General features: G+C 42.3%; 1 protein-coding gene across 1 annotated transcript in view; it reads left to right on the forward strand.

Moving 5' to 3' along the window:
* itga5 (integrin, alpha 5 (fibronectin receptor, alpha polypeptide)) overlaps window positions 1–14,652 on the forward strand; it is a 49,672-nt gene that overhangs the window by 31,273 nt on the left and 3,747 nt on the right. Inside the window, exons 19-29 of the mRNA XM_042491202.1 lie at window positions 380–447; window positions 4,993–5,143; window positions 5,248–5,340; window positions 7,905–7,984; window positions 8,120–8,200; window positions 8,304–8,409; window positions 8,791–8,949; window positions 10,323–10,430; window positions 13,566–13,679; window positions 14,158–14,259; window positions 14,359–14,481. Of these exons, the coding sequence (XP_042347136.1) occupies window positions 380–447; window positions 4,993–5,143; window positions 5,248–5,340; window positions 7,905–7,984; window positions 8,120–8,200; window positions 8,304–8,409; window positions 8,791–8,949; window positions 10,323–10,430; window positions 13,566–13,679; window positions 14,158–14,259; window positions 14,359–14,481 (1,185 nt within the window). The remainder of the gene's footprint in view (window positions 1–379; window positions 448–4,992; window positions 5,144–5,247; window positions 5,341–7,904; window positions 7,985–8,119; window positions 8,201–8,303; window positions 8,410–8,790; window positions 8,950–10,322; window positions 10,431–13,565; window positions 13,680–14,157; window positions 14,260–14,358; window positions 14,482–14,652) is intronic.

Raw genomic sequence — 14,652 nt, forward strand, 5'->3', positions numbered from 1 at the left:
TTTCCTTCGCTTACGCCACAACCAGAAAGCATGTGTGTGTCGGCCGAGGACAGCTGGTTCAGGTGGTGTCTGTCATGACCTCACTCAGTCAGACATTGTCCCTCTGAGCCACAACAGTGTTTTAAACACTGTCTGATGATGCAGTGATGATGTCTCGTAGATAAGGGGGACTGCAGTGCAGGTGTGTGTCTGTGTGAGGCGGAGGTGGAATGTATTAGTCATACCACATGTCGCATCTTGCTACACTCATCCTGTTGTCTCTCATAAACAGATATTTGATTTATCCTGTGTGCCTAATTCTCTTCATGTGTGAAAGAAGTGACCATCATGGTCTGCAGCCTCAATTAACCCTTTTATCCCCCCACTGTGCATCCCATAGGCTCAGATTCTGTTGGACTGCGGAGAAGACAACATCTGTGTTCCTGACTTGAAGCTGGCAGTTCATGGGTGAGTCTGCTCATTTCCTTATATATTTCTAGAAATCCCAGAGCGTACGGATTCAGGAAACATATAATATTAGATGGATAATACATGTTTAACTGTGAACAGGGTCACTGAACTCTTCACCTCCACTGTGCAAATGAGACCTTGGATTTGAGTGCTAAAGTGTAAATACAGCTGTTTTTGTTGTTCCGCTGCTTTGTTTGGCTTTGCATACCAGAGCGGGACTGTTAATAGCCACAGCGGTGCAGTGGAGTAGGGAAACACCGTCCTCTGAAAACAGGAAGCAGCTCTGCTCTACAGGTGCTAGGACAAACAGTTCAGGGGAAAAGACAGGAGAGATGAAAGGGAAAATATAAGTTTCCACTAATACTTTCAGTATAGCACCCGTAAAACCTGTACAGACATATACCTAAACCCTAGACCTGATTTGCTTTTCCAGCAAAGACAGTGCTCTTAAGTTTAGGCTGTGGTGTTATCAGATGGTAATTAAAGGGCCAATCACTTCATTTGCATTTTCAGAACAAACAAGAGTACGTCAAAACCTGGTATATGGCTGGGCAATGTATGGAACGCTAGAAGGCGTTTAATTTAAAGCAGAAAAAGGGCAGCATTCACTCAGCCCCGCTGTTGAGGTCCAGCCCAAGCAGTCATTTGAATACATGTTTCGTTAAAGGTTGTTTTTTGGCTTTTAATGACTATTAGAGAGGATCGTTGCAGAGTGAAAGGAGGAGAAGGAGTGGATGATAGCAGCAAAGGGTCGTGGGTTTGAATCAAAAATCAAACCTGCAGCCGCTGCGGCAAGGACAAAGCCTTTGTACAGGGAGCGCTGGCTCTACCAGATGAGCTACTGGGCGCCCCCATTTAAATACACCTTAAAATGAAAACTACACAAAATTAGACACACTCACACAGCTGAACACAACCTTCTTTATCTGGAGCTGAACCCACTGATCAATTAGCACAACCCTCCCCTCTTCAGCTTTGGGTGTTGATGTACATCCCTCTGTAAAACATCCTTTGGGGTTTGGATTAATCTGCAAAACCGATTAATTGGTCGACCTTTAGTTACAAGTTGTTACTCAGGAAGGCAACACCTGTTCCAACATCATAGTTCCACTTTCTCCTCATAGAAATGGTAGCATCCGCTCTGACACTGTAACACGTAATATTTATTGTTTCTCAGAAATACTGAGGCCTTGTGCATCCCACAGACACAGCTGATTCTGTCTTTCCTCTGTTCAAAACTGCTATTTCAATAGTAGCTGGCTATTTTGCTTGCTAATCTCACCATGCTTTTAGTTCACTCACTCACTCACTCACTCACTCACTCACTCACTCACTCACTCACTCACTCACTAACACGTAATAACACTCAATCACTCACACACTTACTCACTCACACACTTACTCACTCACACACTCACTGACTCACTCACTCACTCACTCACTCACTCACGGACTTACTCACTCACTCACTCACTCACTCACACACTTACTCACTCACTCACTCACACACTTACTCACTCACACACTTACTCACTCACTCACTCACTCACTCACTCACTCACTCACGCACCTACTCACTCACTCACTCACGCACCTACTCACTCACTCACTCACGCACCTACTCACTCACTCACTCACACACTCACTTACTCACTCACTCATGCTCTCACTTTCTCACACACTCACTCACTCACACACTCACTTACTTACTCACTCACTCACTCACTCATGCTCTCACTCTCTCACTCACTCACTCACTCCCGCGTTTGTAAGGCAGGCCTTGGACCAATCAACAGACTGCAGTGTTTCTATCTCCACCTGTTAGTTTCGGATCAGTGTGCTGGGTACCTACACGAGGGCTAACGAAAAAACAGGATGACATGGGGTGATTATAATGCTACTATTCACAACTTTTGACAATGTAAACACAAACATTACCATTCTCATGTGTCACGAACTGCATTGAACCACACTGTCTTATGGCTTATGGGAGCTGTGTGTCTTCTGAAGCCGTCAGGAGCACCCTGCCTTCCACACTTTGATTCAAGAAATCTGTTAGCATTTTTCTCAAAAATAACAGCCTCCCTGATACTCCCTTTTCTGCTCTGTCATTTTGATTTCACATTCCTATATTTATCTACCATCTGCCTCCATTTTTTTCTTCGATCTATGGCTGATCCATCACACATGGAGCAACCTGCTGTGAGTGCGTGTTAGTGCTGCGCTCCATCCAACTCCAGACACTGAGCCGTAGAGAGTCTGATTGGTGCAATTTGAAATAATAGCTCGATGTTTTTGTCTGCATATTAAGGACGCCTAATAGCAGTCAGAGAGGTTGACGGGATGGCTGTGATTTAGTGGAATTTCAGAAAAAAAGTATCCATCATTCCTGCAGTGTTGTTTCTTCTCTTCTATTGCCAAAGCACATAACCTGTTAGACCGAGGGTCTCCGAGGAAAGCTTTAAGGTTTTGTGGTGTTTTCTAATTTTGAGCCTTTGTTTGGTTTGAAAAGTGCAATGCCAGTTAGAATCAGACTACGGTTGAGTCGCAGGCTGGCGGATGATCAGCTGCAGAAATCGTCTCCCTCTTGCTCTCCTGCTTTGCTTTATGAGAGCGGGCTAATTAAAAGCGTCTGTGTGGCCCAACATGTGGAATTTCTCATTGTTCTTAGCTGAGCAGAGAGGTGGAGGGAGTGAGAGAAAGCAAGGAAGGGGGAGGTGTTTTACAGTCCTACGCTCTGTTATTAAGCTTGTATGACTTTATTGCCACATCGGAAAAGTTTCCATTTAACAGAGAGGCTTTGCGAGATGAATCTAATCAATGTGCTTTTCACAGTCAGGCTCTAAACAAAGTAAAACGCCAAACACAAGGCCTGTAAAATGTATTAGTGTCATTAAAGCTACATCAATTTATTACCGACTCTGCTGCCAGCAAACCCAAACAAAATGTCATTGTTTACTCACGACAGTGACTTTATTTAAGGAATATCACAAAAGACAGAGTGCTGATATTCAGTCCAACAGCACTCCCTCTTATGATATAAAAGCCTTTTTTACACAGAGATCGTACTGTAGAGCCACTGCAAAGTGCCTTCTTCATGTCGTCTTTACATTTTTACACAGAACCAAATGAGGGCGGCATCATCCAGTGTGTGATTTTTAGAAAGCATGTTGACATCGGAGAATTAAAAGAAGCTTAACGTGCGTGACAGAACGGCGTCTGCTTCTAGTGTGACATATAACATATACGTACAATAACAATGGTTTAACATGTCGGTAGCAATCATTTACCGTCTCTGTTATACAGCGGCTGATCTTGTCCTCTGCTCAGAGGTTAAGGAGCTCCCAAACCTCATTGTTTTCTTAATTTTGGCTCTTGCTAACTACTTTTTAAAATATCCCACGATGGGTTGCACACATAACCTCGTCAAAACGTCACACCCGTGCTGCCTGTGATCCATTCTTGCTGGCTGTACCGTTGATACAGACTTTGTCTTGTTGCTGTTACTTCCACCTGTCACCCTATTTCATGATTGTACCGTAATATATACAGAACCATGAGGCGGCATAACGGTGCCATGTTCCCACCTTAAACAGGCAGTGTAAAAGAGAGAGTATAAGAGATAACAGATTATGATGTGGTTGTTTATTTTACAATTTGTTTTGCTTCTTCACTGTAAATAGCTCCTCAAGTGATTAGACCGAACTGCACACTACATGCACATGCACACTAGCGTGTTACTTTGTGCTAGTGTACTCGTTACTGCAGACCAGCTACTTTGTACTATGTTCATTTGTCCGTATGTTTCCATTTATTGTGCGGCCAGTGAAATAAGAGTCTGTTGATGTGTGTGACTCCAGTGAGTTAATAGCTTGATCAGAAAGTATGTTGCGTCATCGGTTGATGTCATATGAGCACACCTGGAGGTTTGCAGTTAAGTATCAAAGCTTCTTTCCTTCCTCCTCTTTTGACCATTCATAATTTAACTCAAATGTAGGGCCGCACAGTATAGCAACATATCATCAGAACTGAAAAATGTTCATAATAAATGAAGCGTTGATGTGCTATGGAGATGCCCTGGCTTTAGATATCATCTTCCAGATTTTGGGAAACATGATTGTTTGGTACAGACCCTGACAAAAATCACTTCATTATCCCTTTTTTTTCTCCAGTGAAAATGAAATGCAAAAATGATAATTTCCACTAAAACTGTGACTTATATTGCAATCAAAATATCTGTTACAATAATCAGTTTTTTTTTGCATTTGGCAAAGCCCTACAGAAGTTTGTTAAAATAACCATTAATGTTGCTAATTAACAGTAATAATTGCAATAGAGCACCTGTAAAGCAGCGTGATACCTGCATAAAATCCCAGGGCTGTTGTATTTGTGTGTCAGCACTTGTGAAATGCTTCTTGTCAAATAATTTGGTCTGAACTAACTGTTGTATAATCAAATTTATTTGTCTAAGGAGTCCTGACACCATTTAACCTGACCATTTACCCTGTTAGTAATCACCTTTTTGTTTTGTTGGCTGCTTAGGAGCAGGAAGGAAGTCTACCTTGGCGATGACAACTCGCTGACCTTGACTTTCAACGCCAGGAATGAGGGTGAGGGAGGGGCGTACGAGGCAGAGCTGTACGTGGTGCTGCCCCCTGAAGCCGACTACAGCGGAATCGCTCGCAATAATGAGGTGAGTAGAAACGCAAAATACTGACCCCCTCTCAGGACATGATTATTGCTGGTAATGATCAGTCCTTTGCTGTTTTTTGACCAATGTTTCCTCTTGTTTCTCAGAGCTTGACCCAGCTGACTTGCAGCTATGAGACAGAGAACCAGACTCGATACCTCAGCTGTGATTTGGGCAATCCGATGAAGTCTGGCACCAATGTAAGTTTGTCTTTTGCATTATTTTTTCCCCTTTGCTCCATGTCTGCTTAGTTAAATTATTGTAAAATATAGCACTGTGGTAAATAGTTGACACATCATCGTGATTTCCTGCTCTTAGTAGGAAAAGAAGCAGCATGTCATCCCCAGGTTGGGCGCGAACAGCACAGGAACAGTCGGTATGTTAGGAAATGTTGTGACAGGAAGTACAGACTCCATCTGTGCTGTCAGCTCCCTGCAGGGCAGAGTTCCCCTTTTTAATGATGCAGTCACAAGCTGGCATGCTTTTAATAGGTCTGTGGGGGAAAAACGTCAACTCCATGTTAACTGGAAGAGATAGAAAGACTTCTTCATTTGAAAAAGTGTTTGTGGAATCTGCTCAGTTGTTCTTTTGAAAGGTCAAAACATTATTCATCTGTTTGAGAGGTAGCTCATAAAAAGGTAGATGCAGAGAGACTTTATCTTATAGAGACTTTATAGAGAATTTATTTTATTATTTAAGTATGCATGTTTTAGCATCAAAATGCAATGATTGTCCTTTTTTTTTGCTCGTGTTCAGGTCATTTCCTTGTAACCTTTTACTATATGCTTGCTAATTTTTGTCCCATGTCTTGTTAAGTTTCTCATTTCCTTCTCCTCATGTTTTTGAAAAAGAAAAATCAAATCAATTTGCTCATCTTTTAAAGAGTTTAAGTCAGAAAGGTAACGATCAGAGGCAGTGGTTGACCAACACCTTCTGTGTGCTGTGAGGTAAAATGACAACACTTCGCGGCGACATAACAGCTTCAGCTGTGTTTTTAGAAAAGATTGTCTGAGGGTAGGGTAAAGCAGTAAAAATGTTCTAAAAATATCATACACTTAAACTGATATTGATTGTTTTTGAGTGACCTTTTTTCAGAGTCTAAAATATGTTTTGATGCTTTCTGTCTCCATAACCAGAATCCATGGACAGAAACAGTCATTTTACCTCACAGAATACAAGGAGTTTGTGGTCTACTGCTGCTGTTGATCAGTTGGTTTGTGCTATTGTGTGACTTTCTGAACCAAACTAACATGGTGTTGTCAGCAGTACTTTGCTAAGCTTCTGTGCCCTGGCACTCATGTCTACTCCTACAAACTGGGAGCGTACTGACTGCAATTTCCTGTTGTTAATACACTGATTATGCATCTATAAATGTGTTTATAGTACAAATGTAGCATTATATTGAAAGTGTCTTTACCTATTTAAATGTATGTTTAATAATGATAAAATGGCACCATCTTCCTCCTCCAAGTTAAAATCTTTGAAGCAAACACTTTCCTCATTCTTCATGCTTGCACTGTCAGCGACCAGTGAGAGTGGGAGGGGAGGGCACCAGTGCTGTAACTTTCGTCACTGCTTTTCACTAACGGCTGAGTGGGAGTCTCCATCTTAAAAAAATGGGAAAAGAACACAGCTGGAACTGCCCTTTAATAATGTACCAGCTTATGTGTGAAAGAAAATGGATCCAAAACTGTAGATAAAGAGAGGGCAAAGTAAGAACTCTGTTGAATGTGCGCACATGTAATGCATCTGTCAGCTGAAAAAACGAGAAGTTCAGACTGACACACCCAAGAACATCATGTATCTGTCAATGGATGAGCTGTGTGTAGCAGAGGGGAATAAAGGAGGAACGGCTGCCTGAAAGTCTGTAAATAGAGTGCAGAAACTTCACACCTCTCCCTTCGCTCTTACTCGTTATGTAGTAATAGAAAATATGTTTTGTGATCCACTGTTTTAATGCCGTAGCCGTGGCCAGAAGCACTTTTTTATCGCGTTGTCCGTCCCGTTCTTGTGATATCTCAGGAACGCCTTGAGGGAACGTCTTCAAATTTAGCACAAATGTTCACTGAGACTCAAAGAGACACTGATTACATTTTGATTGCTCTTGTGAATAAGTGTGATAACTTCTTCAGACTCGGCTCAAACATTCACTTGGACTCAAGGATGAACTGAATTGATTTTGGCGATCATAGATCAAAGGTCAAAGTCACTCGGACCTTGCTTCCGTCTAATTCTTGTGAATGCAATATCTCCAGAGGGCCTTGAGGTAGTTTCTTCAAATTTAGCACAAACGTCCACTAAATCTCAAAAATGAATTGCTTAAAATTTAGTGGTCATAGTTTTTTTTTTGTCATTACTCACGAAGAATCATGACAAAATTTCACACAAATGTGTACTAGGATAAAATTATGAGGCGACGACTCTATATCCAAAAGGTCAATTTAACTGTGACATTATAATATTCTATAAAAACACTTTTCTGGCCATTAGTCAGCATCATATCTCAGGAAAAGAAGGAGAAACATTTTGTCAGATACTGACCATGTGACACTAATCTTGAGTACCCACCTTGAAACTGTGCAGATTGTTTAAATATTCTGTGTTGCCGTGGAAAGATGTGTGTGAAGCATTAATGTTTTCACAAACATGATTATGAACTGAAAATGCAACTTGACTGGTGTGTGGAGGCATACAGCCGCGTGGTGGTAATTCTAGTTTTACATAAGATGATGATGGTTAATATGTTGAAACTTCCTCTTTGCAGCTGTGGGCAGGTCTGCGCTTCACGGTGCCGAGACTGAAGGACACGCACAAAACTGTTCAGTTCGAGCTGCAGATTCGCAGGTACAACCCAATGTCAATATCCAACATATCTGGAAAAAAATGTAAAGAATACACATGGTTTCAGCTTCTCTGATCGCAACAACTCTCAAATGATGTCAGCTAATCACAATCTTTCTCCTCACTCTGTTTCCACAGTAAAAATGAGAATAATTCCCACAGTGAGGTTGTCTCCTACAAGCTGGAGGTGGTTGTCCAGGCTGAAGTCATCCTTCAGGGGTGAGTTGAGTGTCAGGATTCCCTCATTTGAACTTGTGGAATTTCATTAAGTCTCCGTTGCCTCCCTCACGCATGTTCTCACACCCCCACTTCTCTATTTTAGTGTGTCTCGACCAGATAAGGTCTTCTTCCCGCCGGCCAACTGGAAGGTGACCAAAAACTACGGGGTGGAGCAGGACGTTGGGCCTGCAGTGGAACACATCTATGAGGTAATCAGCCGTGTTTCTTAGCTGTGCAGCCTCACCGGGGTTTAGGAGATTGGGTTGGAAAGCAGATCCTACTGTTCATAAAGCAAGTCGACTTCCCAGGGCAGCAATGAAGAAAAACCAAAGAAAATGTACTCCAGATCACTCAGTTTGATTTATTCTTAGGCTCTGCTGTTCCACTTCACTTGGGTGAGATTTCACATCCTCTACTTTAGGTGACCTATTTGTAGATTAAGAAAATATGTCAGATATGAAGTTTCAGCATGGGAAAAACTCTGTTGTACCCTCCGAGCTATAACTTAAATATGAAATGAACAAGCTGCTTTTGAAGTTTTCTCATTCTTCACATACTTAAAAATGTCCTATTTCATTTCCTTTTTCCAGCTGGTGAACAACGGGCCCAGTCGGATCAGCCACACCCTGCTGGAGCTGCGCTGCCCCCTCAGTGTCCAGGGCCAAACTCTTCTTTACCCCCTGAAGTTCTCCACAGAGGGCCCCATCAACTGCACTGCCGACAAATCCATGAATCACCGAAACCTCAAAGTAAGGCCTAATCCCATTTCAAATGTTCTCCCCTGCCTCTTTTTGGAGTGTGCCTTTGCCCCTCGGAACAGAGTTACGAGGGTTAGTGGTTTACTATTCCCCTATAAAATGGTACAACCCATCAAAACCCTGATGTGTCAGCAGTATCATCATCGATATGTAAACAGATGCAACTGTAGCAATAATGGTATTGTCACAGTGACATTTGCTGTTTATCTGATGGATGGAGAAACGCATGGACACTCACGATTTTTATACATCTTCTGTTTCACATAATCAGTCGAACAAACAAGTCATCAGTCCTCATTGCTCTGTGGGCTAACGTTAGCATATTATGCCCTACCTTCCTATCTGCATTGATGTACGAGGAGCTGTAATGCAGCAACTTCGCTGCTGCTGGAAAGTGTGCAAAAGTACAAAAGCTTGGTAAATTTTCAAGCCTCAGACACAGGACACTGAAATAATGAATGTTTCTGTCATTCAAACTTTGTAGTTTACGTGTTTGCTGTGACATTGAGAATAACGATTTTTCTAAAATGCTTAACATAACGATACAATTACATGTTCATTTGCATCTAGATTACAATAACATTTTTTTTAGCATTTTTGAATGGTTGGAGTCTGCATCTAAAAACGCTTGGTTTGAAGGGCTAGATCACCACTCCCCCTCAACCCCTGAAAGAAATGACACACACTTCTTTACGCCACGCCCAAAATGGAGGTTTAGGTCCAAATGGAAGGGCCAAGGGGGGGATTAGGACAGGGCCTAAGAGTCTCACATGCAGATGCACACCTCAGAGGGTCACATGAGGGCGAATCAGAAAGCGAGCATCTCCCACCGTTTCCCACTTGGATGTATGATTAACAGTTGGGCCGTCCCGCTGGTTGGCCCACACCCACCAGCTTCTCAGCCCCACCCAGGACACTTACCCCACCACCACTTTGAAGTCCCAGCTCTTCCTGATGCTCCGCACAGCTTGATGAACCACCTCACCCACCCAGTCACTCATCTTCGCCATCCAGCGTCACGCCCCCTTATACCAAGTTGTTGCTTTGGGGGCATTATAATGCAGTTTTTTGTGTTTACATTCGAGAGTTGACATATGTTGAGCAGGGATGGGAGTGGTCATCTGTCTTAGCTGTGATCTAATGTTTTTTTTTCCCTGGTGAATTGCTAAGTACGGTGTGTTTCCACGGGAATCCATGTGGAGTGAAGCTCACATGCTTCTGATTAATGACAGAAAGCCTCGGGGTCATGCTAACATGAGGTCTTATATTGACAGAGAGGGTGGTGTGCTCTTCTGCCTGGTGCGGTCTGTGTCTCAGTTGTCCTAACGGGTGGTGTGTGTATGTGTGTGTCTTCTCTCCTTTAGCTCCAGCCCACGTCCACAGAGCCACCTATCCTGGCTCTAAAGGCACACGAGCACCACATCGAGAGGAGGGACGTCCACAGGAATCCGCTTGCTCATTTGACAAACCTGGTAAGATGCTCAAAGGGGACCAATTACACTGCCCATTTTCATGTTCACACTTGTATTTTGGGTCTCTACTAGAGCATATTTACATTCTTTAACAAAAAAAACACTTTATTTACCTCAAACTGTGTGCTGGAACACCTGTTTTAGATCTACATTTAGGCTGCTGTCTCCTAAAGCCAACTGCCTGTCCTTATTGGACAGTGTTTCTGGGTCTTCCACATCTCAGTGTCTCTGCACCGTGAATGACTGTAACCCCAAGAAAGCATGTCCCACAAACTGCACGAAATAACAAAAAAGTGACAAGAAAATGACCTGATAATTGGTTCCTAAAAAAGAGAGAGGCAGACATTATCAGAAGTTTGTAATAATGTTAAAAAAATGTCCCTTTTTTCGACCTTTTTGCTTTTCTTTTTGTTCTAAATTTCTTATTTCCTTGTAACTCATAACTTCTTGTTTTCTTCTTTTTTTTGTTTTTGCAGTAAATCAAGCCGATTTGCTCAAGTTTCAAAGGGTTAATATGGACGTCCAAAATTGTAACATTACATACAGGACTGAAAAAAGGAAAAACATAACAGGTTCCCTTTAAAGGGGAATAATCAGGTTCTATAAATACGTGTTGCGTCAGCAGGCTGAAGGGTGAAGTCTAATGTAATAGACGACTTGAAAGTGAGGGAATGAGGAACTTGAGTTTACAGTTGAGGGTTAATGTGTTTATGTCGTTAAGACCCTTTTTGTGTCACTAACGCAGCAGGTCAGGACTAAGTGTTGAGTACAAAAACAGAAACAATATATTTTGTTTCCTGAAGTGTTCAGGTCTGGATCTATTTTGGTGACACCGCTCGTACATGAGGCTCCTGGGATTAGGTAATTAGGTTATGATGTCGTTAAAAGGGAGGGGTCAGAGGGCACAGGCTTGTCCCATTGTGGTGATTAACATTAAAGAGCCTTTAGTAGTGGTGGAGGGGTGGAGAGGCTGATGGGAATGGGAGGTTTTTTGTCAGTGATGCACTGGTTTCTTCATAGACCGCTCTCTCTCTAATTTGGGGCTCTGGGTGGTGTGAGGCCCCGAGCCCCCACACAGTGGCCCCATTGATCCACCCAGCTGCAGGTAGCTTCTCTCTCAGACTCTGACTGTGGCTACCTGCCTCCACCCCAAAGAGGGCTTTGTCTGTGCGCCTGTCGCTGCTAACCGCGCTCGTTTATCAAGCGTGGGCAACGACATGCTGGCATGAAGGACCCCATTCTCCTGTTTCGCCTGTGTCTGCACTTTTAGTTTTTAAGCTCGGGAGGACAGACATCTTTGTTCAAAGTGTCTCTTGATCAAAGTCTGTGACTGTTTAGCGATGCTTGGGTGAAGCTGTCAGCCCAGGTCACAGTGTGAGAATTCAAAATGACCTGTGCTTCAGTCTTTGAAGAGCTGAGCTGTGCATAAAGAACAAAGAGCTGGCTTTAATTGCTCTAACAATCAAAAGGAATTACATAATGTATACTTTAAAAAGTCATAGTATTCTCATTGTTTAAAGTCACCGATCCTTATTAATGGATAATAAGTAATTTACTAATGCTTTGTTTATCACTTACAAGCAATCCAAAACCTACTTTGTGGTTGCCAGGCTATAACTGAGACTAACTGAGAATAATTGAGACTATTGACCCTTTAAAACCCGAACAAACTGGCTTAATTTCTTTCAAAAACATGGGAAGAAGGCAATGAGCAGTGAAAGAAGAAATGAGCCAAAAACTAGAAAGAAATTGGATAAAAGAAGAAAATTACCTGAAAATTTGAAATCTATGTGAAAAAAATCTTTTTTAAATAAACAAAAAGAAAGTTAAAAAAACAACAACAAGGAAAACAAGACTTAGATAAAAAAAACAACCAAGTTATTCTGTTACATAATTTTACATATGTAATTATGATAATTATAAATACAGTTTTTCATTTTTCCCTAGACATTTTTCTCGAGCTTTTTTTAAAAAATAATTTTCCAAATCTACTAATTCCTTGCAATTTGTGGAACATTTCTCACCGAGTTAATTATTGCCTTTTCCCCCATGTTTTTTTAAAAGAAACCACACCAGTTAAAATACTTGTGAAAGGCGTCTGAAAGCAGAACGAGGAAAGTGATTTCGCTCTGGGTTTCAAAGGGTGAATGGGTTATCAGAATAGTTTGCGATTAATATTTGATAGACTAATTCGACCTCTCGTTTCTGCATTTTTTGCAAAGTGTCAACCTGTCAGGCTCTGTATGTGCAGCAGCTGTGCAGTGAGTCCAGTTTTTTCATGGAGCTGTGGGAAAAGCCTCCACGCCCACGCGCTCCAGATCTTGACCACATAATCCCACCAGTGAGGATATGCTGCACTCTGAGGCATCTTTGGCACCGGTCCACAATCATGTCATTTCCACAAACCTTTGTGGCCCCGGTCCCTTGGGGCATCAGGGAGGTCCACCAGGAGGAAGTGGACTGATTCGCTCCCTGTCTGTCTGAATACCCTAATTAAATGTGTCTGAGCCTGAGGGAACCAGGCGGGTGCTCTCTCCTCTCCTCCTGTGTTTGCCCTGCTCGGTGTATAAGCACACCAAATCGCTCTCCCGCAGGAAACCAGCCGAAACCTCTCGATCTGGGGGTGGTCCAGTTACAGCACTGCCGTTAAAACACAGTGTGAGCATGTTTTAAAATCATGCCAAACTGCGTTATGGGGATCTAATTAAGAATATGTATTCTACAGTCTTGAGAAAAATGGGTCGGTTTTAGTGGTTGGGCAGTAATGTGGAGAGTGGAGCACGCTGCATTTTTACAGTCTCATGACATTCCTACAATCTAATTTGAAGCAGCCGTCGAATACTGATCATAACATTGGACTCTTTGTTATATTTATTCGACCTGCAGCGTTAACAGAGCTGTCATTTGTTCCTCTCATATGATTCCATATGAGATTCCACCTGCATTTATGTCCTGTTTGTTAAGTTTTCAGGGAATTATATCTATTTGTTTTTTTTTTTTTAGATTTGTGCATGGATAGAATCTTTTCTTTCTATATATTGTTTTTAGGAAAGTCCTGCATAGCATCCATTTAAACCAAACACATTTAGCATTAATGTCATCTTAACTGGGCCAGTTTTCTCTCTGTTTCTGTAGTCTTGCTCTAACACGGAGTGCTGGGCGCTGCAGTGCACTGTGGGTCTGCTGGAGAAGGGGACGACTGCCATCCTCAAAGTGCGCTCCCGCATCTGGGCCGAGACCTTCACCGAGGTTTGTCAGAGATGACCCTGGCCTTGCAAACTCACAAGACATGTCCTGCACAAGCAAGACAAAGACATGGCAGAGGAAAAGGCTGTACACTGTACTGTAGATCAGTCTTTTCCCACCAGTGAATGTCTATTTTCTCATGTCAGATTTTGGCAGGAACTAAAAAGCAAAACAGTAAAAACCTCAAATGTGCAGCTAAAGGTACTTTCCTGCATCAGTCAGTTTCACATGTTTCTCTCAACAAATAGGACAACAGTTGCAAACTGAGAATCTAGGCTGCAGTTCCCACGTGTTTACATTTTTTATTTAGTGTTTCTGCCATGTCCGAGCTACACACAGACCGAATGTAAAATTCATTATCTGCAATCACATCTGCTCACAGGAGGGGAATGCTGATGGGATTTTCTTTGTGAAAGTGTGCGGTCTGTGTCGCCACCTAGTGTATCAATTGTTGATTGCTTTCTTGTAATGTTCCCTTCAGAGAGCTTACAAGCAGTATGTGCTGGAGTGCCTGGCCAGATACAGTGTGGAGAAGATGCCTTACGCCATCCTACCTAAACATTTTCCCAGTGGACACAAAAAGGTATTTTTTTAAATCCATTGCAGAGGGCCTGCTTCATACAGAGGAACCTTTGTTTTCTTTCTATTGAGTTAAAATGACAAACTGTGCGTCTGTCCTCAGGTGGTGACCCCGGTGGTGTGGAACAAGCCAGATATTGAGAACTCAGTTCCTCTGTGGATCATCATCTTGGCCATTCTGGCTGGTTTACTGCTTCTAGCTCTACTCATCTACGTCCTATACAAGGTCAGTGCTGCTGTGAAACACGTTTTTAAGAGTTCTTGTATACTGTTGTACTATCTGCTTTTACACTGCCTGATCAAGGCAGGAATATCACTCCGTTACTCCGGTATTGAAAAGCACTGCTAATGTTTATGTTATGTCAAATAAGAGGCTGATGCTGTTGTGTTACATGTC

The sequence above is a fragment of the Plectropomus leopardus genome, chromosome 8, assembly GCF_008729295.1.
Source record: "Plectropomus leopardus isolate mb chromosome 8, YSFRI_Pleo_2.0, whole genome shotgun sequence".
Classification (NCBI taxonomy): Eukaryota; Metazoa; Chordata; class Actinopteri; order Perciformes; family Serranidae; genus Plectropomus; species Plectropomus leopardus.